This window comes from Vigna umbellata, chromosome 3 (genome assembly GCF_029865625.1).
Source record: "Vigna umbellata cultivar VRB3 chromosome 3, Vumbellata_1.0, whole genome shotgun sequence".
In the NCBI taxonomy this organism is placed as follows: domain Eukaryota; kingdom Viridiplantae; phylum Streptophyta; class Magnoliopsida; order Fabales; family Fabaceae; genus Vigna; species Vigna umbellata.
Window position 1 is genome coordinate 7,708,134 of NC_142167.1, and position 27,636 is coordinate 7,735,769.

The following is a 27,636-nucleotide window of genomic DNA, read 5'->3' on the forward strand; positions in this document are numbered from 1 at the left end:
AGCATGTTTCTTGTCTCATATAACCCAAACCCAATTAACTTCTCGGGTCATTAGTTGATGGATTGGAACATTGGTTGTCACTAATGGATTGCATATTTGAATGTAGCTGTTTCATTCTTTGGAAAGTGACTTTTGGTTGTGTCATAATGTTTTTATCTATATTGTAGTGGAAATAAACTTCTAGTAATGTTATAAGAAAGCTAAAAGATATAAATACTATATTACATTTTTTACCATTTTGTCAAATTATAATGACATACAAGGTTTCCCGACAAAAGATAAAATATACAAATAATAAATAAATACTATTTAGCAAACGTAACAAATTAAAAATAGACTACTTATCTCTCCCAACTTATCTATTGCAACCAATAAGGATTCCCTAACTGCTAATACAAAAGTGAAAAATGTATCAATATCTAGAAGATAAACCTAAAATAATGAGAATGATCTTAAATACTAGATATTCTATCATAAACCTAAAAACTAAACTAAATTGATGTATTTGATTGAACACTAAAAAACTATCCCTGAGATTGCAGTTTGTAATTAGCAAACTATAACTAAATTACCTTGGTTGCAAATACAAAATGTGGTCATTGAACTAGTGGAAGATCCATATAACTTTTAGGCATTAAAAGCAGTTCCATTTCCTTTAAAGCAAAAAAACCAAGTATGACGTAAACAAAAAGTATAAACTAAATTAAATAAAAAAAGGAATACCAATTTCCATTACTGGAAAGTTAGTTACATAATCCTTCCCTTTTGCATTTCTTATTATCTCATTCCAAAAGGAGTCAACCGAGTAGTATAAACCTGAACCACAACCTTTAGAAGAAAAATAATTTCATTAGTAATGTTTAATTAAGTCCAAAACAAGAAATCAATCAACATGGGACCAATGTACTATAACATTTCCATCAACATAAAAAAGTTTCTTAATTAAGAGCTAGTACAAAGGTATCATGCAAAATACATACATTTAAATTAGTTTATGTCCATAGAAAAATGTTGACCTGACTGTGTGACGTCCCAAAATATATAGAAAAGGCATACATATAGTAAAGACGTCATCATGCATAATATAGGAAAACAATCAAGAGTAATTAGGATTACAGTCATCCTTAGAATAGTGTGGATTTGGAAACTAGCGTATTAGAGTTTCTCCCTGGAAATTTCAGAGAATTTAAAACTTTAAATGCACTAAATTTCTTCAAAATATTATGAGTTCAGGGAATAAAAGCTAGCAAATCTAAGCTGCAGCATTGTTGTCCCCATCAAGAGCTGCTTCCAAAGTATCCTCCTCGCCATCTGCTCCCACCCAAGTGGATGATCATCGCAAAAAAAAACATACACAAGCAACACAAACAAGCAAGGGTGAGCTAGATATAAAAAGCATGTTATTCAACCTCACACGACATGCAAAAATCACTCAAACATGGTAAATGACATCACAAGATTTGTTACTTTGTAAACTGACTCGTTCGGACTAGAATGATTACCGATCTATGGTGGGTTATGCACTCGTGGTGGCCTCTACTGCTTTGCAAAGCCGTTGCCAATGGGTTTCACCCTACCACACTCACGAGGTTAGTTCGTTCCACGCCCTGGTGCATACTGGAAGCCTTCAAGACTAGGACCTCCTGTTACTACTCACCACATGATTCAATCCTCTCTACTTGAGAATGATTAATCATTGTAGTTTCAGGAAAACCCCCAAAACTGAGCTACCATGCAATCATTCTACATACCACCAGGGCACCACCATGTATCCTCTCCTTGAGGATCATGGAATTACATCCATGAACCATATTGTCACTTTGAAACTTAACCCAAGACATGAATAACCAGATACCATCATATTATCATAGTGAACCCAACATATCTCATACATTCACATACTTCCCACATAAATCACATCATACTATGCATTCCAAACATTCCACATACTTGATTCAATCAAAAGAGAGACAAGGAAGAGACAGGACCCGAAGTATTCGCACAGCGCACCCCTTAATTTGCTATGCGAATTAACTCGTCCAGGCCGCAGGCCTCAGGTCTTCTCGCATAGTGCACCCAAGTCGCTATGCGAGAGCTCAAACAGAGAGCACACCCCCAAACCTTCTCGCTATGCGCCCAACTCGCTCTTCGAATTAAATGGGCAGTGATTCCAGACCACCACCAGTCGCATAGCGACAGGATTCGCTAGGCGAATTTCACAAACAAAGAGCACCCCATCTGGTCACTCGTACAGCGCACCAACTCGCACAGCGAGTGACTCAAACAGTGAGCACTCTCTACAGGGTCTCGCTATGCGAGACAGCTCGCATAGCGAGTCTGAATAATCTGCATGACGCAGATTCTGCATAAGTATGCAACTCACACTCCCTTTACCGTTTTTAGTTATTTTCCCCAACTTCCAACCCTCCTAATTCTTGTTCCACACCTAATTAAACTTGTCTAAATGATTATAAACGTTCTTAGCATGATTCTAAAGTGATCCCTACCAAATTTTCACTTAAACTTCCAATTTTCATTAACCCAAGGACCCAATTTCGATTCTACCATTTTGAACCTGACTTTACTTAGTTTTATGACCCTAACCTGTTCTAATTGCCTCATCCAAGCTAGCCAAACTGACCAATTGCACTCAGGACTACCTATGCTCAAATTCTCTACCTCAGTTCCTTTCAAAAGAATCAAATGTCTGAACGCATCAGTCTCACCTTCGGCGCTAGCACATATGACTAGTTATAACTGACTGGATCAGACCAGGGCTGCTCTATGACCAGGGATGTGCCAACTCAGGTTTTTAAGATTTCTCTATCCTACCAACAAAGTACTCTCAACAAGTCACAATTGATTTATTTAAGTCATCCAACTGTGTTATGGTGTTTTAGACTTCAACTGCTTAACTTTAATACCTCACTTCCCCTCACAGTAACCTAAAACAGTACCTGAGCATCTACTTACTCTCCATATTACCGATGTTACCAAATTCTTACTCCAAACCTCTTCAACAAACAATTCAGTTCAGCCAATAAACTCATACAAGTCCAATGATAATCAGCATAGCAGGATCACACAATCTCACATTTTTAATAATTACAATTTAAACATGCTCACCACCAAAATATAGTATAACTGTTACACAATCAAAATAAATCAAACAGGCAAATCATACAGCTCCTAAAATATAACTAGCTCCCCTTACCTCAGAGTTGAACTGCCACGCTCATAATAACGTCCCTTTACAGTATCTCACAAAACGAGAACTCAATCACACCCTACAAGCCACCAAAGTGGGGATAACAACAACTCTTAGAGCTTGATTTAGCATAAAATATGAAAACGAAACCCCACTAGTAATGTGCAACCAGTAACGTTGCATGCCTTAGGTTCAAAGATAGTGAAAGAGAAGGGAAAAATGACTTATCGGTCCAATCGAAAATACGATCGGTTCAAAAGGAAGCCTTCGGTGTGGTAAACGCCTGAGCACCTCCCAACCCAAGATTGAATAGTTCAGAGAGCTAGAAATTTAGAGAGAAGACAGAGAAGAGTTTAGGGCAAAGAGTCTTAGAGAGAGAGAAAAGAGCTCAGGAGAAATGAAAATTCTGAGGGGTCCTTCCTAAGGTTAGGTTGGCCTTAGTCTGATGGGCCTGGCTGCCCCACGTAGAGCCCAATGACTTTATAATTTTCCAGGCCCTCACAATAAGACTACTAGAACTTCTGAAAAATAATTATAAGAAAAAACAATATAAGCTTATATAAATTACATTACTATTCAAGAAGAAAAACTGAAAGTAGAGAGAAATATTATGAAATAACTACAATATAATTAGGATACATGCATTAAATTTAATTATAAACATCTATATTGTTCAAATGCTTTATAGACTCATGTGTGCATATTGCATACACAAATATAACATTAGACAATTGTTTGGTGAGATATAATTTTTTTACAAAAAATATATTAGTATTCATGTAATAATCATAAAAAAAAAACTATAGAAACGTAACACCATTAATTTTGAATATGTTAGATAATAACTTAGAGAATATATTATTAGAAAATCTTAATGAATATATTTGTGAGATGATATCCATGAATTTTTTTCTACCATATATATTTCTTGAACTAGTTGAGTTTTAATTTTTAATTATAAATTGGGTTTGTAAGTCTTTTTAAGATATTAAATGATATTAAGGATATTTGAAAGTATAATTGGAACATTAATGTTTATGAGTATTTGGTTGATTATCTAAGTGTCTTTTTTTAGTTAATAAGAAATTATCACAATTCATGGGTTGTGTATTTCAAGAAGTATGAGATATATGTTATAAAAATTTAAAGTTGTATTTGTTGTTGCTAATTATTCAAATTTGGACTATATAGTTTGTTTTGAAATATGTATAACATGTGATATGATGAGAGCCTTTCATTGTTGTTTGAAGTGATAAAATGTAGTAATTTTAGAAAAAAAGGCATATAATTTTCTTCAAAAATTTTTTACCAAATAAAAGTAATATTTTTCATTATTGGAAGAAAGTTTCCTTGCATCTATTTAAATAGATATTAAGATAAAGTAACAATGGATTGTTGAAAAGTTGAATATAATAAGCATGTACGTATCGACATTCACATTTACCTAAAATGGTATCATATATTCTAAATCACAATCATGTGTGAATTGGGTTAATAAGACATCTAGAATAATAATCTTGAATTTTCCTCCTTAAAATGACAATTTTTGTTTCTAAAAATTAATGATGTTTATGGAGAATGATTAATTGAACGATGTAATCGATAAACAATATATTAACCTTAAATACTAACTATGTATCTTAACATAAGTTAGACTAATTTTATCATATAGTTATTTATATGATTAATAGTTCGTTTAGAAATGATTAATTCAACATTATAGTGGTTTCTAAATTATTTAATTTAGTTGTTACGTATTTTCTTTTTATATATACAACAACAAAGAGATCATTTAAATTTTTTTTTGAATTAAAGTTAAGTTTTGAATATATTTGATATCTCACCAATTTTTTAATATTTAGTAAAAAAATGTCAAAAACCTTGTATTGTGAGAGTCTATTAATGTAATTGTTATAATAATTAAATTATGTACCAATTATTATAAAACAATTTTTGAAAATTATGAAAAAAAAAGAAGGTGGACGTTGTTTTCAATCTTGATGAAAACACGCTTTCTGGAAAGAGAAGAAGAAGGGAAGGCAGAGAAGGTTGTGTTGTGTTGTGAGAAGTAAAGAAGACGCAAACAGTGTTTTCGATTTTGATTGGATGCTAAAACAAAGTGATTGGAAACGTTCCTAACGCCATTTCCATTTTATGCGCCACATGGAACAGTGACTCCGCGAGATCCATTCCTTCACCGTGGCTCCATTCAAATGGGTTTTGAAATCCACGAGATTTGAGACACGGGTTTTGGAATTCACGCGATTTGAGAAGTGGGTTTTGGAAAGCGGGAGCCTTTGGTTGATGGGTGTGGAAGGAATCTGAGGGAGTTTTTCGATGTCGGAGAGCGATCAGCGCCGTCTTCTGGGGCTGTCGGAGGATGACGTGGAAGCTCGAGGGTCGGAGTTGGCCGTCGTCAATGGCGGCAGCGGCATCAACAGCAACAACAAAGGTTTGAGGGATTTGTTAAGGTTGTCGGGTCACCGACAGAGTTTCAAGCGCATTGAGAAGGAAGAAGATAGAGATAGAGACAGGGATAGAGATAGAAGGGAACAAAATCGGCATCATCACGATGTGGATCTTGATTCTTCTGTTGAGGTGCTTGGCGACAGTGCACCTCCTGAATGGGCGTTGCTACTCATTGGTTGCCTCATTGGACTCACAACTGGCCTCTTTGTTGCCTTTTTCAATAAAGGGGTACGCCAAAATTTCTATCTTTTTATCTTGATCTCTCAGTTATTTTTGACTAATAGATCACATGATGGTGGACATAGTCAAATGAATAGTTACCAAGGTTTTAAGTTGTAGTTTAACTGGGATCCTTGACTTTGTAGACAAATGTGGATGCAATTATTGTCGTAGAGAGTCCAAAATCCATGACGTTGTGCCAAATTATTTGCCGAGAAATCTTGGTAGTTGTGGAGTTTTCTCCACAACCCTGTGTATTGCCTACCAAAATTCACCATAGTACTTAGCAGTGTTATAATGGTGAATGGTGGAAGGCCACAATTCCTCCATATAAACATACCACTATGGCCTCCCTTCTCAAACTTGCTTAGGTGGTTAGCAAAATATCCACCTTGCATTTTGCCATGGTGTTGCTGCCATAACAATGTTGAGACTTAGTGCATGTTGGATTCTCTTTAAAGGAAGTCTTCTAATTATAATGTAAAACGTGATGGACAGGGTAATTACAAGAAACATATACCAGTACCAGGTGCTTTCTAAGTATGGTTCCAATTACTGGATGTAGAGGGAGACCTATAAAAACTATTGGTCAGACATTAGGAAGGATTTATAGGTCTAGTTTGTGCTTAGACATTATTTATGATTGAATAGTGTAATTCGATTTGTGCCCTAACTCCTTTTGTTGGTAGAAGGCCCGATGGTTATTGCTGTTGTAAATCTCTCTCCAAAGGACGGTTTTTGAGTTGCTTTGCTTGAGTGGATTTCCGCTTGTTCTTTGCACTGGTTGCTTATAGTGGACTACAAATAAACATTATCGTGCCATTTGGTTCATGTAGCCAATTCCAACCATTATTAGTAAAGTGATTGATGGTCATCATTGTCAATTTCTCACTATGTAACATTTTTTGAGATGCTTGCTATTGTGGATTTATGGATGAACTCAATAGTGCATCTAATTCATGTAGTCTGACTCTATCCATTAATGAAAAGCTTGCAGTGGTTGCTGTTGTTAATCTCTCTCCAAAAAACAAATTTTGAGTTGCTCACTTGCTCTTAGCATTGGTTGCACTTTGTTTGTTATACAACTTCATTTAATGGATGCAAGATGTTCAAGTTCTAAAACCAAGACTCTTTCAATGCATATGCAATGTGAGCGTGGATCTTAGTGGATAGGAACAAAAACATAACATAGTATAATGTTAGTAGAAAGAGTTAGTAATACTTGTGTTTCAACAACCCAAATCTTATTTGGACTGTTTGTTTTTTATTGGACTGCCCCTATTGTAGAGCTATCAAAGTTCATTTTCTCTAATGTTTAATCTTAGAAGTGAAGTAGTGTCTTAAATTATTAAAAGTAGGGCTGGTTTAGGAATTAGACAACTCATAATATATGCTGTAGTTATTCAGTCTGGTGCATAAAGCCTCTGTCTGAACCAAGGTGGTTAAAATCGAGATTATACTTAGGATTGTGAAGGGTTCATATAATTGTAAATCATGGGATCGTAACCCAGATCATAGATTTTACTTTTTATACAAACATAATATATATCACTAAACACATCCATGAAAATAAAATTAATCCCTTGTCAATACTTAATCAAACTTAAGTTTACAAAATTCATCACTTTCTCAATACTTCACTACACTTAATTCATCTATTATAAACCATTCAAATTAAAACAAAACTAAAAGGATCTTTATTAGCTCTATCTCCTTCATGAAGCACATTAATAAGAACATTCTCCTCTTCTAGAAGTGGGATAGTAAGAACATCATCTTTCTTCACCACCACCTTAGGTTTGACCTTTTAACCAAAATAACTGTTTTGTGTGTATCTACAATTTGTGGCTGAAAAAAAAGGAAAATTTTAATTATATTAGTTTTTAATTGGGTGGTGTTGTGGTGTCGCAGCATTGTATTAATTTTTAATTGGGAAATGAATTGTAATAATAATTGTATTAATTTTTAATTGAATGAAATGTGGTGACAACACACATAACAATGAAATTTTATAATTACATTAACTTTTAGTTAGGTATAGGTTTAATTTAAGTTGAATTCATTTACTCAAGAAGGTGGAGAGGTAGTGCATCAGAAAATTTGAAAAAACCATAGGTTTATACAATTTTACAATTTTGTACAATGATCTTACCAATTCTACTATGTTATGATTATGCGTGAAATTTAACTCATAAATACTGTGTAAAATCGTAGGATCTTACGATTTTACGATTTAAATCTCAATTTTGACTACCTTGGTCTAAATACTTCACCCTACCAAATTGGCCTTGAGGGTGTATGCATCTTTTTTGTTTTTGTGGATTTTTGTTAGCTTTTATCCTTGTGGAAATTTCCTCTCATGTGCTTTGTTGGTCTGCCTCTTCATTGGCCAGCTTCTACGTAATATATATATATATATATATATATATATATATATATATATATATATATATATATATATATATTGAATATAGTGAAGAAGATTAGGAGAAATCTCCCTTATGTATTTAGCATACACATAGGGTAGTTTATTTATAATGTAAGATAAGGGTTAAACCCTAAATACAGAATGGGCTAAGTCCAATTAATAGAAACACACAACTTAACATCTAACACTCCCCCTCAAGCTGGAGCATATAAATCATATGTTCCAAGCTTGTTACAAAGATAGTCAATTCTAGGTCCTCGTAAGGACTTGGTGAATATGTCTGCCAACTGGTTGCTTGAGTTAACGAACTCAGTCTTGATATCTCCGGATATGATTTTTTCTCTAATAAAATGACAATCAACTTCAATGTGCTTGATTCTCTCATGGAAGACAGGGTTAGAGCTAATATGAAGAGCAACTTGATTATCACATATAAGTGTCATGTGAGTGGCATCTCCAAATTTCAATTCATTAAGTAATTGTTTAAGCCACACAAGCTCGCAGGTAGCAGATGCCATAGCTCTATATTCTGCTTCTGCGCTAGACCTTGCCACAACACTTTGCTTCTTACTTTTCCAAGATATCAGGTTGCCACCAATAGAGACACAATATCCAGAAGTAGACCTCCTATCAGAAGGGGAACCAGCCCAATCAGCATCTGATTAGCAAACGATTTTTGTATCATTGTTAGGGCCATATAGCAAACCTTTTCCAAGTGATCCTTTAATATACTTCAGTATGTGAACAATTGCATCCCAATGGTCTTCACATGGGGAGTTTAGAAACTGACTCACCACACTAACTGCGAAGGAAATGTCAGGACGCGTAACAGTAAGATAGTTTAATTTACCAACTAATCTTCTGTACCGTTCAGGATCTGAGAAAGGCTCCCCCTGATTTGGTAAGAGTTTGATGTTAGGGTCCATAGGTGTCTCAACAGATTTACAGTTCATTAACCCTGTTTCCTCCAAGATGTCTAACGCATACTTCCTCTGAGATATGACAATACCATCATTGGATTGTGCTACTTCAATACCCAAAAAGTACCGGAGTTTGCCAAGATCTTTGGTTTGAAAATGATGACAAAGGTGTTGTTTCATCTGAGAGATGCCGAGATAGTCACTTCCTGTGAGAACAATATCATCAACATACACTATTAAGTAAATACATCCAGCACTTGAGTGGCGATAGAACACTGATTGATCCGCTTCACTGCGAGACATACCAAATTGTTGAACAACACAGCTGAATTTACCAAACCAGGCCCGAGGAGATTGTTTTAGGCCATATAAGGATTTGCGAAGACGACATACCAATCCAGATGACTCCCCCTGAGCAACAAAGCCAGGCGGTTGCTCCATATAAATTTCTTCATGCAAATCACCATTTAGGAAAGCATTTTTGACATCAAGTTGGTAAAGAGGCCATTGTCGAAGAGCGGCCATGGTAATGAATAGCCGAACAGAGGTCATTTTTGCCACTGGAGAAAAAGTATCACCATAATCCAAACCAAAAATCTGTGTGTAGCCTTTGGCAACCAGTCGAGCTTTCAGACGATCAATTGTGCCATCAGGGCCAACCTTGATAGCATACACCCACCTGCAACCAACAACAGACTTTCCAGATGGTAATTGGACAAGCTCCCAAGTTCCACTTTTCTGTAAAGCACTTAATTCATCCAGCATAGCTTGACGCCAGCTAGGATGAGTTAAGGCATCGCCCACAGATTTAGGAATTGACACAGAAGAAATGGATGAGAGACAAGTGTAAAAAGATGGAGATAATCTGTGGTAACTAAGAACAGTATAATGGGGGGAAGGGTTACGGGTAGAGCGTATACCTTTACGGAGGGCAATAGGCAAGTCAGACTCATTTGCTGGAGCCGGAGGAGACACAGGAGGCGGCATTGGAAGTGAGTCATGAGGGAGACAATTGCGGCGACTATAAACCTGAAGGGGTGGTGGTGAAGGACGATCCTGTGGTGAATGAGAGTCTAAAGAAGGAGGAGACAAAATGGGTGGAACATCACCAGGAGGATCACAGATAAGAGGAATATCAACAGTAACAGGGAGAGGTACAAAACTAGAAGATAAATGTGTAAAGTAAAAAGAAGATTCATCAAAAGTGACATCAGCAGAGATAAAATGACGATTGAGGGAAGGGGAAAAACACTTATAGCCCTTTTGTGACCGTGGAAATCCTAAGAAGACACATTTGTGAAACCTAGGAGATAACTTATCAAGACCAGGACTAAAATCATGAACAAAACATGTAGACCCAAAAACTCTAAGAGGTAATGGATGTAGAGGGTCTTGAGGAAATAAGATAGAATGAGGGATTTTGTTCGCTAGGACGGAAGATGGCATGCGGTTGATAAGATAACATGCCGTGAGAACAACATCACCCCAAAAATGTGAGGGTACTTGACCATGAATGAGAAGGGTACGAGTTGTTTCAATAAGGTGTCTATTCTTGCGCTCAGCCACCCCATTTTGTTGAGGGGTATAAGCACATGAGGTTTGGTGAAGAATGCCATGAGAAGCCATAAAATGTTTAAACTGTTGAGAAAGGTATTCACGGCCATTATCACTACGTAAAGTGCGAATAGAAACCCCAAACTGAGTTTTTATTTCATTGAAAAAAGTTTGAAAAATAGAAAACAACTCAGAACGATTCTTCATGAGAAGCAACCAAGTACATCTGGAATAGTCATCAATAAAGGTAACAAAATACTGAAATCCTAAAGTTGACTTAACACGACTAGGTCCCCAAATATCAGAATGAACCAATGAAAAGGGGGGATGACGCTCGTTGTGAAGCACTACGAGGAAAGGAACTACGAGTATGTTTACCTAACTGACAAGACTCACATGACAAACTTGATAATTTGGACAGACTCGGAACAAGTTGCTGTAGTTTGGCAAGACTGGGATGACCTAACTGAGCATGAAGAAGGGATGGTGACTCCATGATTACGCCAGCATGTGGAGAAGGGCTGAGATGATATAGGCCATGAGACTCACATCCTGTGCCAATCATGTGTTTCGAACTCCGGTCCTGCAACCAAACAGAATCTTTGGTAAATGAAATAACACAATTAAGGGAACGAGTTAGACGACTTACGGACAATAAGTTAAAAGGAGACCCAGGGACATAAAGTACATTATCAACGGATATGGACGGAAAAATATGAACAGTACCAATACCATGAGATGAGACTCTAGACCCTTCAGCCATCGTTACCGAGGGTAAATTAGCCGGACATGACAAGGAAGAAAACAAGGACTTGTTACCAGTGATATGATCGGTGGCACCTAAGTCAAGGACCCAAGATCCGAGAGAGTGAGTCAGACCAACAAAAGGAGTACCTGTGCGTATAACAGAAGCAGATGTAGTGGAACTAGAGTGCTGACGGTCCTCATACCATCTGAGAAATTCTTGAAAGAGTAAAGGGTTATTTATGGTATTTGATGAAGTAGGATGGTCTGCAGACGGTGATCGGGGAGGTGGATCAGAATTAGCCATTACTATAGGTCGAGGAGGACGTCCATGAAATGCATAACATCTATCAATTTTGTGGCCTAGCTTGCCACAGTGGTCACATTTTGGACGTCCTTTACCTGGTTGGCGAGACCGACTCCGATCATCAAGTTGGGCAGCCATGGAGAGGGAGAAACCCTAAAAATTCAAAGTGCTCCGATTGACGCAACGACCACAGATCCAGAAAGAGGGCGAGGAGGCGATCACAGCGGTGCTGATCGGTGGCGGAAAGCTCCGGCGACGCGCCGGCACGCGCGGCGGTAGCGGCGACTCTTGCGGCGGCGCGTGGAGGCGCGTGGGTGGTCCGTTCGCCGCGATCTTCGTACCACGGTGGTCGCCTGGTCGAGACGATTCCGATGGTGTGGTCGCCGGTCGATTCTGGAACTCCAGCGACGGTGGCGGCGGCGACGGCAGCGGCGACGACTGCAACGACAGCGGCAGTGATGAGTGCCGGAGACCGTGGAATTGACTGGAACTATTCCTGTGCTCTAGATACCATATTGAATATAGTGAAGAAGATTAGGAGAAATCTCCCTTATGTATTTAGCATACACATAGGGTAGTTTATTTATAATGTAAGATAAGGGTTAAACCCTAAATACAGAATGGGCTAAGCCCAATTAACAGAAACACACAACTTAACATCTAACAATATATATATATATATATATATATATATATATATATATATATATATATATATATATATAAAATTCTTTTTTGGCCATTCATTCTGATCTATTTACAAAATCCAAGAACAACTATGATATGCTAGAGCTTTGGTGACTTTGGTCTGCAATGCATAAATCACGATTGACTGAAATGATTACAAGTTCCCTTTTTCTAGTATTCTTCGTTGGCAGCTATATCATCTATGTTGGAAGTCCCACATCAACTAGAAATAAGGTCAATTTAAAGTATATAAGTGGGTGCAGACCTCACCTTACGAGCCGGTTTTGTGGGGTTGAGTTAGGCTTAAAGTCCACTTCTTAACATGGTATCAGAGATATGGTTAGAGTCTATCCTAGCGATATTTATTGTTTGTTGGGCATATTGTTCCACCCGCTATTGGGCCGCTATCGGACTACCCATTAATGTCTAGTTTCATGCTCGAGATGTATATATCTCGGCGTGAGGGGGATGTGTTGGAAGTCCCACATCGATTAGAGATAAGGTCAATTTAAAGTATATAAGTGGATGCAGACCTCACCTTACGAGCCGATTTTGTGGGGTTGAGTTATGCTTAAAGTCCACTTCTTAACAATCTATAAGTCTTTTTGTAGCTGTTTTCTTTTATTTATTACTTTAATTATTGAGATTAATTTTGTTGATTTGGTCATGTGTGGAGAGGACTTACTCCTACACAAGCCGCAGTAAGGAAAATAGATCAGATGGAGGTACACTAGCGTTTAGAGGAAGAAGGAGACTTCTAAAATTTTTAGGAGAAACAAGTACAATCAAAATTATGATCTCATTTGATCCATGTAGTCGACCCATCTACTGAAAAAAGGCTTGCTTGTAGTTGTATACTTTTGTATTCATAATATTGTCTTGTGAGAATTTGGGCATTTATAAATTATGCTGTCATGGTTACCAAGCCATCTTTGATACCTGTTTTTTTTTTTTTTGTTTCTATCATAAATCAAACACCATAATCATTTGGTTGGGGGCTATGTGGTTATACATATTCTAATGTTACTAACGATCTTTGCCAAACTTGTTGAGGAAGATGATCTATCTGACGTATACTGGAATGTGGTAATCTAGGTGCATATAATACATGAATGGGTATGGGCTGGTACTCCAATTGAGGGTGCTGCCTGGCTTCGTATTCAGAGATTGGCTGATACATGGCATCGAATCCTTTTAATACCTGTCACTGGAGGAGTCATTGTCGGAATGATGTGTGGTTTACTGGAAATACTGGACCAAATAAAGCAATCCACTGCCTCTCAAACACAAGGTTTTGATTTTCTTGCAGGAATCTTTCCGACAATAAAGGCTATTCAGGCTGCAGTTACTTTAGGTACTGGCTGTTCATTGGGGCCTGAAGGTCCTAGTGTTGATATTGGGAAGTCATGTGCCAACGGATTCTCACTAATGATGGAACACAACAGAGAAAGGAAAATAGCACTTGTTGCAGCTGGTGCAGCGGCTGGAATTTCGTCAGGTTAGCCTGCAATATTGTCAAAGTCACTTTTTAAAATGCATTTGATGTTTGTTCATGCTATAATTATAGAAATAAGGTGCTAGTCCTATACAATAAGGAATATTGTTATAATTATAAAAATAAGGTGCTGATTCTATATAATGAGGAATGTCTAGATTATATATGTATTATTAGAATTTTTTTTAATTAATCCCATATATCATATCTTTGTTGTTAGAGAATATCAAATTTCCTCTATTTATTATATTGATTCTTTTTTCTCAATATAAATAAAATATCTGTGTTGTCTAAGAGTTACATGGTTTCAGCTTAGTTTTTCTCTCTCCATTGGAGTTTAACAGTTCATTTCATATTCTGATCATTTAAACCTCCTTGAATGTTTTCAATGGTGATTTAATGAATGAAAAATTGCTAAAGAAGAAAATTATTTATTGGTTCACCATATGCCTGCCAATATGTATGTACTCATTGTAGTTTTCCCCTAATATATCCCAGTATACATGATGTGTTATTAGTTTTTTTCTACTTTTTCATAAAAGAAGAATGACAACTGCTATAGCTTGACACTTGATAGTAACAACATAGCTGAAAATACCCTGTATAGCATTTCTATTGCAGAGGGAGATCTGACCACTATCTGAATAAATCCCAGCCCTTGCGACTGCCATTCTTCACAGGGTGGTATTTCCTTTTACTGATTATCTCCCTTCACATGTTGAAATTTTCCTTAAAAAGTTGCTGTCAATAGGGGAGAACCAAACCACTTAAGTACTCCACTGAATATGTCATACTTTTTGATATGGCACTTTGGCATCCCAAAATTCCTGCATCGTTATCTAGTACTGCCCTTGAGAAGTGACTCCCAATGGCTGCACTCTTATGTTTCACTCAGCCTTTTTGTTCAGAGCCTCCATAGGCAGCCCTTTCTAACAGCAAGTCCGAGTTTTATTTTATTTTATTTTTATTTTTTTATACAAAAGAAACTTGTAAGGAAAAAGAGAATGTACAGTTAAGAAATTTAAAACATCCCCCTTAAAGAAACAAAATAAAAATAACTGTACTGAGAGAAAACTAAGTACATCAACAAACTGCTCCATTCCCTTGAAAATGACCATGGACTGAGTTTTGGGACTAAGGAAACCAGCCATGTCACACAAAAGAGGGAGAAGAATTTTTGGTTTTAGTTTCTTTCCATTTTTTTTAATTCTAGCTTAACAGTCAGCTCAATATTAGTTACTTGTTGCAAAAGGGCAGGGTCAGACAAGAAAAGAAACTTGGGATGCTTATATCAGCTATTTTTTCTCCCCTGCTCCTCCCTTCTTGTGACCGAAGAGGATTTGTGATTGATCCTCCTGTTCCCTTTCCTGTCTTAAATTATTCTTTTATGAAAAAACTGTGTTGCTGATGTTATTTCGTAAGTAATGAGTTGTTTTAGCTAATAAACTTGTAGCCATTTGGCATTTATTCTTTCTGTTATGTCACAGAAAATACGTTGAACAGACCTTAATAAAGTTTTGATCAGCATTTAGTTTACACAATACTCTTTGGCAGCTTCTGAATGATTTTTTGTATAGAGCTTTGAATTAAATATAATAAACTGTTATATACAGTTTTCAAATGTTAGCTTTCAATTTTCTTCTCTTCAGGCTTCAATGCACCAGTTGCTGGTTGTTTCTTTGCTATTGAAACTGTGCTGAGGCCTCTCCGAGCAGAGAACTCTCCTCCATTTACAACTGCCATGATTATACTGGCTTCTGTTATCTCATCAACTGTATCAAATGTTTTACAGGGGATCAAATCAGCTTTCACAATACCCGAGTATGATTTGAAATCTGCTGCTGGTACTTCTCTTTAAACCCTGCTTTGTATTAATACATTGCAGTTTTCGGTTTGTCATCATATGTGCCTTTTCACATCTTTTATTTCATATTATTGGTTCTTTTGACGATGCTAATGGCACATTTCTTGAAGGATTTTGGTGAAAGTATTGCATATATGAATTATGAAAAATACTTATGACTTCCTAAGAATTTCACATTTCTTAGTATCTGTTAGAATAATTATTAAAACTGAGTATGGTAGAGTAATTATTAAGTCTAAACCCTAAACCCATTATTAAGTCTAAACCCTAAACTCAATATTTGTTAGAATAATTTATAAGAACATATTTAACTCCTAAACAACATATTGACCTTCAATAGCAAATGATGTCATGTCATGATTTGTTTGTTAAGAGATACAAGTTTATGGGCAAAATCATAAAGTTGCTAAATCTTCTGCAATAATACTCTAAGCCTTCTTCCTAAAGGATTTACACGTTTTATTTTAACTGTTGTCAGGGTTCCCAAGATATTGGGTTCCACAAATTGCCACAAATTGCCACAAATTGCCACAATAGAGCACGAAGTTGAAAATCTAGCTTCTTCCGTTGTTCAACACTTCCTAATGATATTTCACTCTTGTCCTTTTTCAAGTGATCATGGAAACCTTGATCAAGAAACTAAAGCTTAACAGCTGCAAACCAAGATAGGTAAATTTTGCCATTAAGCTTTTCTGAAGTAATTGTGGGAGGCACAAAAAAAGAGTGGACAGGTCCTAACAACATTTTTGGAGTGTAAAATAATTCTAGAGGGCTTAATTGGTCCCTCTCACAATCTTCTATTTATAAGAATAAATTGATACACAAGTACATGATAAATAGGGTAACCCTAGACACAATATAATCATGATAAATAGGGTAATCCTAGACACAATATAATCATGATAAATAGGGTAACCCTTGACACACTATAATGATGATAAAATAGGATAAATATCCTAACACTCCCCCTCAAGCTGGAGCATACAAATTGTATGTACCAAGCTTGGAACAAATAAACTCAATCCGAGGACTTCTTAATGACTTGGTCAATACATGTGCGAGTTGATCGTTTGACCCAATAAACTCAGTACGTATTTCTTTGGTCAACAACTTTTCACGAACAAAATGACGATCAATTTCTATATGTTTAGTCCTCTCGTGAAACACTGGATTTGATGCAATGTGGAGAGCAGCTTGATTGTCGTAATACATCTTCATAGTATGGATGTCACAAAATTTAACCTCTTGAAGGAATTGTTTCACCCATATAAGTTCACATGTTATTGATGCCATTGCCCTATACTCGGCTTCCGCGGTTGATCGAGCTACTACATTCTGTTTCTTACTTTTCCATGAAATGATGTTTCCTCCCAGAAAAACACAATATCTGTAGTAGACCGTCTATCAATAGGTGAACCTGCCCAATCTGTATCACAATACCCAGAGACCTGAATGCTTCCTTTATCTTCATTAACAATCCTTGCCTGGGAGTCTTCTTTACATACCTTAGAATGCGAATGAGAGCATTCCAATGGTCAACACATGGAGCCTGCATGAACTGACTAATCACTCCAACTGCAAATGATAGATCTGGCCTTGTAATAGTGAGATAAATCAGTTTTCCAACCAGCCTCCTATACCTCTCTGGATCGGAGAATAATTCACCTTCTTCTGTCCTTAATTTCTGGTTTGGGTCCATGGGACTGTCTACCGGTCTACAATCAATCATGCCTGTTTCTTGTAATATATCAATAGCATACTTCCTTTGGGAGATTACAACTCCATCTTTTGATTGTGCTACTTCAATGCCTAAGAAGTATTTGAGACTTCCAAGATCCTTGGTTTGAAAATGTCTACACAAGTACTCTTTTAGTTGAGATATTCCAACAGCATCATTTCCTGTAATGACAATATCATCAACGTATACTATTAAGTAAACACATTTCCCGAGAGAAGAATGACAATAAAAAACTGAATGGTCTGCTTCACTTCATTTTAGCCCAAATTTTTGAACAAAGGAGCTAAACTTTCCAAACTAAGCACGTGGGGATTGCTTGAGGCCATGTAGAGATCGATGCAATTTGCATACCATACCAGACTCCCCCTGAGCAACAAACCCAGGAGTTTGCTCCATATAAACTTCTTCCTCAAGATCACCATGTAGGAAGGCATTCTTCATATCCAATTGATGAAGTGGCCAGTGACGAATGGCTGCCATGACAAAGAAGAGACGAATAGTAGTCATCTTGGCTACAGGAGAGAAAGTGTCACAATAATCAAGACCATAAACCTGAGTGTAACCTTTTGCAACAAGCTGAGCTTTGAGCCGATCAATTTCATCATCAGGGCCAACTTTAACTGCATACGCCCATCGATAACCAACCGCCTTTTTTCCTGGGGGAAGGGGCACCAGCTCCCAAGTATTACTTTGGTCAAGAGCCTGCATTTCTACAATCATAGCTTGTCGCCATCCAGGATGATCAAGTGCTTCTTTCACATTCTTGGGTATAACAACAGAGGACACTGAGGATAAAAGAGAAAAATAGGAGGGCGACAATTGATGATAGCTTAGAAAGTTATAAATGGGAAAGGGTTTCGAGTGGAACAAGTACCTTTTCTGAGGGCAATAGGCCATGCTGAATCATTTGCACCAGGAGGCGTGGGAGGAGGTGACGAGGGAGAAGAATCTGAAGTAGGAGATTCACCATTGTCTTGGGGAGGTGGACTATCCATTGGGGCCCTGTGTGGGATGATCTCAGTATGTGGAGAAACAGGTGTAGAAGAATTGTGATCAAGACTTGGAATGACAAAGATAGTGGAGCTATTTGACTCAACCATTGGAATAGGAAGGACCTGCTGGAGGATAGAAACATCCTGAACAGATGGAGAGAAGTAAGGAGTCTTTTCAAAGAATGTGACATTGGCAGACATGTAATACTTCTTAGTTTCAGGAGAGTAACACCGATATCCTTTTTGAAGTCGAGAATAGCCTAAGAAGACACATTTGAGAGCACGAGCGGAGAGTTTGTCTAGACCTGGAGACATGTCATGAACAAAACATACACAGCCAAACACTCGGGGAGATGTATGAAAGAGAGGATCATTAGGAAACAAAATGGAGAAAGGGACTTTATTATCAAGAGAGGAGGAGGGCATCCTATTAATAAGATAACATGCAATTAAGATGGGATCCCCCAGTGATGGACAGGAATATGGGCACCAAGCAAAAGGGTACGGGCAGTTTCAACCAAGTGTCTATTTTTTAGTTCTGCTATACCATTTTGCTGTGGTGTATGAGGACAAGTAGACTGATGTAAGATACCATGAGAACTCAAGATGGCAGAAAAGGAGGATGAGAAATACTCTTTTGCATTATCACTTCTTAATATTTTGATTACTTGACCAAATTGATTCTTGATTTCATTCAAAAAGGATGTAAAGATAGCTAACAATTCAGAACGATTTTTCATAAGATAAACCCAAGTACATCTTAAATATTCATCAATAAAGGTAACAAAATATCTAAAACCAAAGGAGGAGATACGACTAGGTCCCCATATATCAGAATGGATGATGGAAAAACTAGAATTACATATTGATTGAGACCTTTTAGGAAAGGAAGATCTAACATGTTTTCCTAATTGACATGACTCACATTTTTTGGAAAGGAAGATCTAAGGTTTGGAGACCACTAAGTTCAGGACACATCTTTTTTAATTTGGACAAATGAGGATGGCCAAGTCGATCATGTAGCACTTTAGGATTAGGAGCAGCAACACAGGACACCCTTGGACGAGATCCAAAATGGTATAATCCGCCAACTTCATATCTTTCTCCAATCTGTCTCCCCGAACCACGCTCCTGTATAACAAAAGATTTATGATCAAAGGTTATTGAACAATTTAACATTTTAGTCAATTGGCTTAAGGAAATTAAATTAAAAGGACAATTAGGGACAAAAAGGACCGAGTTGAGATTGAGGGAGGGAGACAAAGAAACATGACCGACTCCTTTGGAAGAAGTTTAGATCCATTTGCAAGGGTTATGAAATGAGGTTTTTCTCGAAAGGAAATAGATGAGAACAAAGAGGTATTACCAAAAATGTGATCAGAAGCACCTGAGTCAATTACCCATGAATTTTGACCTTCCATAGATTGAGAAACGCAGGCTGTTGATGTATTGGGAGATTGAGATGGTTGTGCCAAGCTGTTAGACTTTAACCTTAAATACTCTTGATATTCATCCTCAGAAAACATAGAAGTGGAAGTTTCAGTCTTCGAAATATTGGCGGTTTTGGAAGGGAAACCATGTAAGGAGTAACAATTCTTTTGAGTATGACCCATCCTTTTACAATATGTGCATTGAGGACGTCCCCGACCTCCTCGTCCTCCTCCTCTAGTGCCGCGTCCTCCTCTTCCTCGTGTGGCAACCATGACAGATGGTTCCACTAGTTCATGCGCTTCTTGAGTTTGAGGTACCGGGACACGCAGAAGGCGAGTGGTCAATGTTTCCATAGAGGGGACCTCATGACTAGTTAGAAGTTGATCTCTGAGATGATCAAAATCGGGATGTAGGGCACGAAGGATCAACACGATGTAAAATTTGTCTAGCTTCTTTTTGATATCCTCTAATGGATCTACTTCCAAAAACATCCCTAGTTCTTCGACAACAGATTGGGCTTCAGCCATGAAGGACACCATATCTTGGTCTGCCATTTTAAGAGATGCAAGCTTGTTCATAGTGTCATAGAGACGTTGAATATCGTTGGCATAAATGCTTTGGGCTTTCTTCCAAAAGGAGTGACAAGTTTTGAAAGCCCTCAAAGATACAAGAAGTTTGGGTTCCACTGATTGCCATAAGAGGGCACACAATTGGAAATCTGCTTGTTTCCACTGATCAGCTTTTTCAGTAGGCACATGGCTTCTATCTCGCTCAAGGTGGTCATAATGCCCTTGGCCAAGGAACCACATTTCAACGGCAGTAGACCATGATAGATAATTTTTTCCATTTAGCTTCTCGGAGGTAATTGATGGACTTCCAGAGAAGGAAAGAGTACTGCCAGACGCCATTTCTAAAGAAGACGAATAGTACTAGTGAGGAACAAGAAAACCCTAAGGGTTTAGACGAAGGAAACTGTGAAAGTGATGGACGACGGTGGCCGACAACTGTGGGCGGTGGCCAGTGGCGACGATGGTCGGACGGTGGCCGACGACGGACGACGGTGGCCGACGGTGGACAGTGGCCGGCGCGGGCAGCTGCGGACGGTGGCGGGCAACGAAGAACTGTGGCGCCGGACAAATATATATTACGAGACAAAAACCAGCTCCCGCTCTGATACAACTTAAGATTGAAACTGTAAAATAATTCTAGAGGGCTTAATTGATCCCTCTCACAATCTTCTATTTATAAGAATAAATTGATACACAAGTACATGATAAATAGGGTAACCCTAGACACAATATAATCATGATAATTAGGGTAATCCTAGACACAATATAATCATGATAAATAGGGTAACCCTTGACACACTATAATGATGATAAAATAGGATAAATATCCTAACATTCCTAAAGGATTTACACGTTTTATTTTAACTGTTGTCAGGGTTCCCAAGATATTGGGTTCCACAAATTGCCTAAGTAGAGCACGAAGTTGAAAATCTAGCTTCTTCCTTTGTTCAACACTTCCTAATGATATTTCACTTTTGTCCTTTTTCAAGTGATCATGGAAACCTTGATCAAGAAACTAAAGCTTAACAGCTGCAAACCAAGATAGGTAAATTTTGCCATTAAGCTTTTCTGAAGTAATTGTGGGAGGCACAAAAAAAGAGTGGACAGGTCCTAACAACATTTTTGGAGAAGGAAAGGTTAAAAACAGAAACGCACAACACAAGGTGTTCAACATTCTCTGCATTTCAATCAGTAGTGGAAAGTGAAAAGAGGGTTGAAACAAGTACCAAAAAGGTAAACGAAACCAAAGGAAGTGATACGGCATTGCTTTGGTGACCAGAAGTGGCGCGTGGATGTCACACCCTTGGTTGAGCCGTGCAAAGAAGCTGCACATGAGGCAGAATAGAGAGAGAGAGGTGTATTTTACAGCAAAAGTACAAAGAGGGAGATAAACAAACAAAATAAAGTCCACCCCTAGGACTCTAACTGACAGATATAGATACAACAGAAAACAACTTCTACAAAGTTTCTTAAAAGATAACTTAAACTATTCTATCCAATATTTTTGCCAAAGAACTTCAATAACATTTATAAATAGGCCACTAGTCAATGTATAAATGCAACTCTATGATATGTTGGAAATTGTGATCTGGCCACGCAAATTTTTCTATGTGGTGAAATGTGAGGTCAGATCTTGTGATTCTGACTTCAACTCGAATAGGATTGTCTGTCTAAAATGACTTGACCAGCTGGACTTGACATCCCTTCCCTTGCTTTATATGTGCACTCGTGTTCTGTATTACTTACCAATATGGGACTTCATTTTTCCACCACTGCTCAAATCTAAGTATGGTTAGTCCAGTTGTGATACTTCAAGTTTGAACCTTGGAGGTCCCTGGTTTAGTAGCTTCATCTATCACCTTGGCCTGTGTTCCTTTTTCATGAGTCTCAGAGGCCTACTGTCTGCAACATTTGCCTGGGTGTTCTTCATTGTGTTCCCTTCCTTTTTTCAGTGGTCTTTTTTTTTTGTTGTTTTCTCCTTCAATCCCCGGGAATCAGTATCTAAAAATGGAAATAAAGAGGAGTTTGGAATCAGTTATATTCTATCAATCAGACCAAAATTTATTTTGGGAACAAATCACGCTAATTATTAGCAACAAATTCTTAAATTTCAGTTCATTAGAAACTCCTAAACGGTTCTGACTCTAAAAAATTCTTTTACATCATCCACACTTGCCAGATGGTGATCCACGAAGCAGGATTCTGAAATGAGTTATGTTTGTACCATACTTAACCCATATGACATATATGTCCTAGCTTGAGGAGGAGTGTTAGAGATGTGGGTTATGTCTGTCAGTGTATCATTTAAATATAGTAACTAATAATTGTGTGGTATTTCTGTATTCACGAAGGTTGAGTATATATCATAATTGAGAAACAATTTTCATTATATTCTCTTTTTTCTCTCTCTTACACATAGAATTATTTATTTTACTTTATTTTCTCTCGTCTTTTAAAATATTTTATTCAAAAAAGCCTTGATCACATTGTATTGAACTGAAACGTTTTTGCTTATGTTCCAATGTACATAAGCTCTATTGTCTATCAGTATTAAGCTCAACTATTTGTTTTTCAATAGAAGAGAACCTTACCATGATTCTTGATTCTGATATGTGATCACGATGTTGCTTGCAGAGCTACCTCTATACCTGATATTGGGAATGCTTTGTGGTGTTATAAGTGTGGCCATGACTCGTTTGGTTGCTTGGTTCACCAAATTGTTTAAGTTTATTCAGGATAAGTTCGGCATTCCTACTGTGGTCTGCCCTGCTTTAGGTGGTTTCGGAGCTGGGATTATTGCTCTTAAATATCCTGGAATATTGTATTGGGGTTTCACAAATGTGGAAGAAATTTTACGTACTGGAAAGAGTGCTTCAGCTCCTGGAATATGGCTTCTAACTCAATTGGTAGTTTCTAAGGTCATTGCAACAGCTCTTTGCAAGGGATCTGGGCTAGTTGGTGGTCTTTATGCACCAAGTTTAATGATAGGTGCTGCAGCAGGTGCTGTATTTGGAGGCTTTTCCGCTGAAGTTATTAATTCAGCAATTCCTGGAAATGCTGCTGTTGCTCAGCCCCCGGCATATGCTCTGGTAAGATGACTATACTGTAAGAGTATGTTTGGTTTGGGAAAGAAAGGGAAAATAATGAAAGGAGAAGGTAAAGAAAAGGAATCAAAAGTAAGATGATTTTTAAATTGTTTGGTAAGGAAGAAAAGAAAAGTAAAATGTAGAATAAAACACAATTATTTTAATGAATAAAAAGCTGATAAATAATACTTTTATAATTTCATTATTGAAATATTAAAATATCGAGTCTGCAAATCATATTATATGTAATTGTTTTATTATTCATTTTTTTAATTCTATGTTTTGAAAATAAATTCCAAAACTAAAAGAAAATATTATTTTATTTTAATATTTCAATTATTTATTATTCTTAAAAAACTCGCTGCAAAATGCAAAGTTTTGAGAGGCTGCTGGAGATCCTTCTTTCTGCTAGCTTTCTGTCCAGTGTAGGAAGGATTTCTTTTAATTATTCATTTGGCTGATGAAGATTCCCGCAGTTACAAGTTAGTCTAACTTCTGCAGGTTGGGATGGCGGCTACATTAGCATCTGTTTGTTCTGTTCCTTTGACTTCAGTTCTACTTCTGTTCGAGCTGACAAAAGATTATAGGATACTGCTTCCCCTCATGGTAACCCTTCAATGAAATTCTCTTAGCAAAATAAGAAAATTGCAGTTTGTTGCATGTGTAGTTTTCCGCTGCTCTGAAAGTTTCTATGACTAAGAAAAATTAGTCAATCTCAATTGTAAAACAAAAGTGTCCAGTGTATATCTTTCTTTTTGGCAGCTGAATTATTAAAGATGATTGGTATACTGACACAATTCCTGCGTCATATTGATGGCGATCCATAATTCCATATATCTTATATTACACCGTGGCAAGAGAAATTCTTTCTTTATGATGCCATGACTTTGTTGTGTTTGGATATGAAGTTGAAATGTGTATTATCGTTTTCATCTACGCAGTTACAAAAGAATTGCATAATGTTCTGTTACTTCAAATTCATGTGTAGGCATTATTGCTTATTTAGGCGACTTTTTCTTTTCAATGCAACCTTTCCTTTTCACATTAACAACTTTAACCCTACAACTCATAATGCGGCAGTAGCTTAATGAAATTGGTATTTTCTTTTTCAACATCCATGTTTTGTATTTCCACTTAATGGAATGAGAGAGAGCATTGATTGAGTGATGCTGTTTTGCATATTTTAGCAAGGGATAAATTATTCAAGTTTTTAGTTCTTGTGAAATTTTCCCAAATAGCAGATATTTGTAATTAGCGTTAATACTTGTTTCAACTACTCTACCATTGTAAATGCATGTAGTATTTTCTATCAACCAGAACTTGTGGCTTTAACTTTGAACCTCAACCTTGTTTTATTCAGGTTTCCCATCGCCCTTAACTTTTGAGTTGGTCATCTTTTTATTGTAGTGAAAATTGCTTATATTTTATTGTTCTCATATTTGCCTTTGTGAATATTGCCCTTAGGGAGCTGTTGGATTGGCAATATGGGTTCCTTCAGTGACAAACCAGGCGAAGGAGAGTGATACACCAGATGCAAGTAGCTCATTACGAGGATATTCTCCAGTTTCACATGCTGGAGATGATAATGAGGGTAACTGGAGACAAGTCAATGATGGGAATGATTTAGAGCTCCATATTGTTGGGGATGGCGCTGATCTTGAAACAACTGACAAGGAACTTCTTCTGGACAATCTTCAGGTTGAGAAAAGATTTTTTGCATTTCTTTTGATGATTGCCATTGTCCATCTTTTGCTGATAACTGTGTAGCCTGTTGACTTGTCCTTTTTTTTAATCTGTAAATCCTGTTGCCTTGACTCTATTATTATTGGTTATCAGGTTTCCCAGGCAATGTCAAAACAATATTGTAAGGTTTTGTCATCTGCAATCTTGAAAGATGCAATAAAATTGATGCATGACAGCCAGCAAAATTGTGTGCTGGTAGTTGATAAAGAAGATTTTCTAGAAGGAATATTGACATATGGTGACATAAGAAGGTGTCTGTCTCAGGAGTCTCATGACACTTTGAAGAGTGGTTTAGTGGTTGTGGATGTACGTAGAAAATGCCCCTTCTATTTACCTTTTTGAGAGCCATGTCTGCTTGTAAAATGTTATAGAAACATTTGTTTTTCTAAGTTGTATAATTCCTGCAAAAGAAAAACAAATGTTGGCAAGAACTATTTTCTGAATACTTTTTAGCCACAAACTGGACTGAGAAAACTGTCTTCAAGATTTTGGTCCAGCAAGAACGGAATTGCTACTATTGCTTTTATCTTTTGGAGTTCTAATAATGCTTTGATGAGTGAATTTTATATGCACTGCTGAGAAAATACATTACTGAAATTCATGTCTGGATCTTCATGCTATACTGCTAGGATAGAATTGTCACTAATTTATTCTTGAAGATGTTATTTATTAGTCTCTAAATCTCTAATGATAATTCAAATTGGATATTTGACAGTCAAACACATGCCTTGTTTCCTCTGTTTGTACTCGAGGGATGAGCTATCGTGGACGAGCGCGAGGAATTTTGACCTGCTATCCAAATACTAGTTTGGCTATGGCCAAAGAGTTGATGGAAGCCAAGGGCATCAAGCAATTACCAGTGGTTAAACGTGGTGGAGATCAGAGTAGAGAAAGAAAAAGGAGAATTGTTGGTCTTCTTCATTATGATGCACTATGGCATTGTCTCAGGTTTTTCTTAGAATCTGATTCTTGTTTATTATACTCTTACACAACACCAAATCTGGGTTTCCCTTTGCAGCCTATAGAATGCCATTAGCTCTGCCCTTTGGATCTTTACTGTTGTTAGAGTGGTTATTCTTTTTCCATTATAAAACTAGATAGCTTAATTAGTAGTTGAGCATATGGAAATGATGTTTAATATCGTGCAACTTTCTAGTTTTTGAATGAAAGTTGTTGGAGAAACATCTCCACAGGAACTTAAGATGAAAAAAACTAGAAAAAAAGAAATCAATTTGTTCATGAGTTAAAATTAGTCTATGAAAAAGTTAAAATTAGATTTTCGAGAAGCTAATGTAAATTAGTCTATGCAGAAGCTAATTTTAGTTTAAGGAAAAATTCTCTGAAATACATATCTTTTGTGTTTATACAACCAAATTCTATCCACATATTTAACTTTTTCTTTTTATAGACATATTTAATTTCTGAAGTTCTCTAAAGTCTCAATTGCCTTCTAAGGAGAAACGCTAAAAGCAATTTGGAGTATCTTTGTGTTGATTTTTGTATGTTTTATGTGCAGGAAAGAGATTAATCACAGGCAAACAGCCTATCAAAATATGACAGATAACAGTTTGGCAGTGACAACAACAAATGGTCATTAACGTGTTCTATCTTTTTGGTTGCCTTGAAAAGTGAGACTATATAATTGATGTATATTATAATGCCAAAAAAATGGTCATTTGATAAGGAAGAAAATATTTCCAACCCCCACAAATTAAGATCATCAGCATTCTAAATCATAGCCTCAGATTCTTTTGCATAAATTAGGACACTGCAGCGTGTAAAGTAACTATATAAGAAGCAAAGGACTTTGGAATACAAAGGGAAATAGAAAACAAGTGTTCTTCAAACACTGAAAATCATTCCTTTTGTTCTTCTGATCTTCCTTACCCAACATAGGGCCAAATTATAAGTATCTTTTAGAAAAACTGTTAAGAAAATGAAAAATGGATCAAAATCAAATATTTATTGAGTTTTCTTTTCTGGTTAAATTTTTCTTAATTTATTGAAAATAAAGAATTGAATCATTTTTTATATTTAAATATGATATTATTTATTTAGTGTTAATTAATACCTAATAAACATCTTGCATGTTGTCTTATGATATGATTTTATATTTGTTTACTATATATATTTATCTAAACATGTTAATAAATTTGTAATGCAACTTTTAATTATAAGGTCA

The 27,636-nt window shown here is 36.7% G+C and overlaps 1 protein-coding gene across 2 annotated transcripts; it reads left to right on the top strand.

Annotated features, from left to right (window-relative positions):
* Positions 1-5,192: 5,192 nt before the first annotated feature.
* On the top strand, positions 5,193-27,313 carry CLC-F (chloride channel F). 2 transcript variants are annotated; one of them, XM_088109239.1, is made up of 9 exons: positions 5,196-5,905; positions 13,632-14,034; positions 15,681-15,875; positions 23,260-23,714; positions 24,213-24,317; positions 25,176-25,409; positions 25,548-25,760; positions 26,170-26,402; positions 26,971-27,313. In XM_088109239.1, exons 1-9 carry the CDS (start codon positions 5,546-5,548, stop codon positions 27,050-27,052), a joined length of 2,280 nt encoding a protein of 759 aa, XP_087965365.1. In that variant the 5' UTR covers positions 5,196-5,545; the 3' UTR covers positions 27,053-27,313. The 2 variants fall into 2 exon arrangements, with proteins under 2 accessions (XP_087965364.1, XP_087965365.1); XM_088109238.1 differs by lacking the exon at positions 26,971-27,313 and having other exon boundaries at positions 5,193-5,905; positions 26,170-26,563.
* Positions 27,314-27,636: the final 323 nt, after the last annotated feature.

What these genes read in the sequence shown, in the direction of transcription:
- CLC-F (XM_088109238.1), top strand. Translation starts at nt 5,546, where the DNA reads ATGTCGGAGAGCGATCAGCGCCGTCTTCTGGGGCTGTCGGAGGATGAC. An exon ending in AGCGGCTGGAATTTCGTCAG is followed by an intron (nt 14,035 to 15,680) that starts GTTAGCCTGCAA and finishes TCTTCTCTTCAG; the next exon opens with GCTTCAATGCACCAGTTGCT. An exon ending in GTGGTTTAGTGGTTGTGGAT is followed by an intron (nt 25,761 to 26,169) that starts GTACGTAGAAAA and finishes GATATTTGACAG; the next exon opens with TCAAACACATGCCTTGTTTC.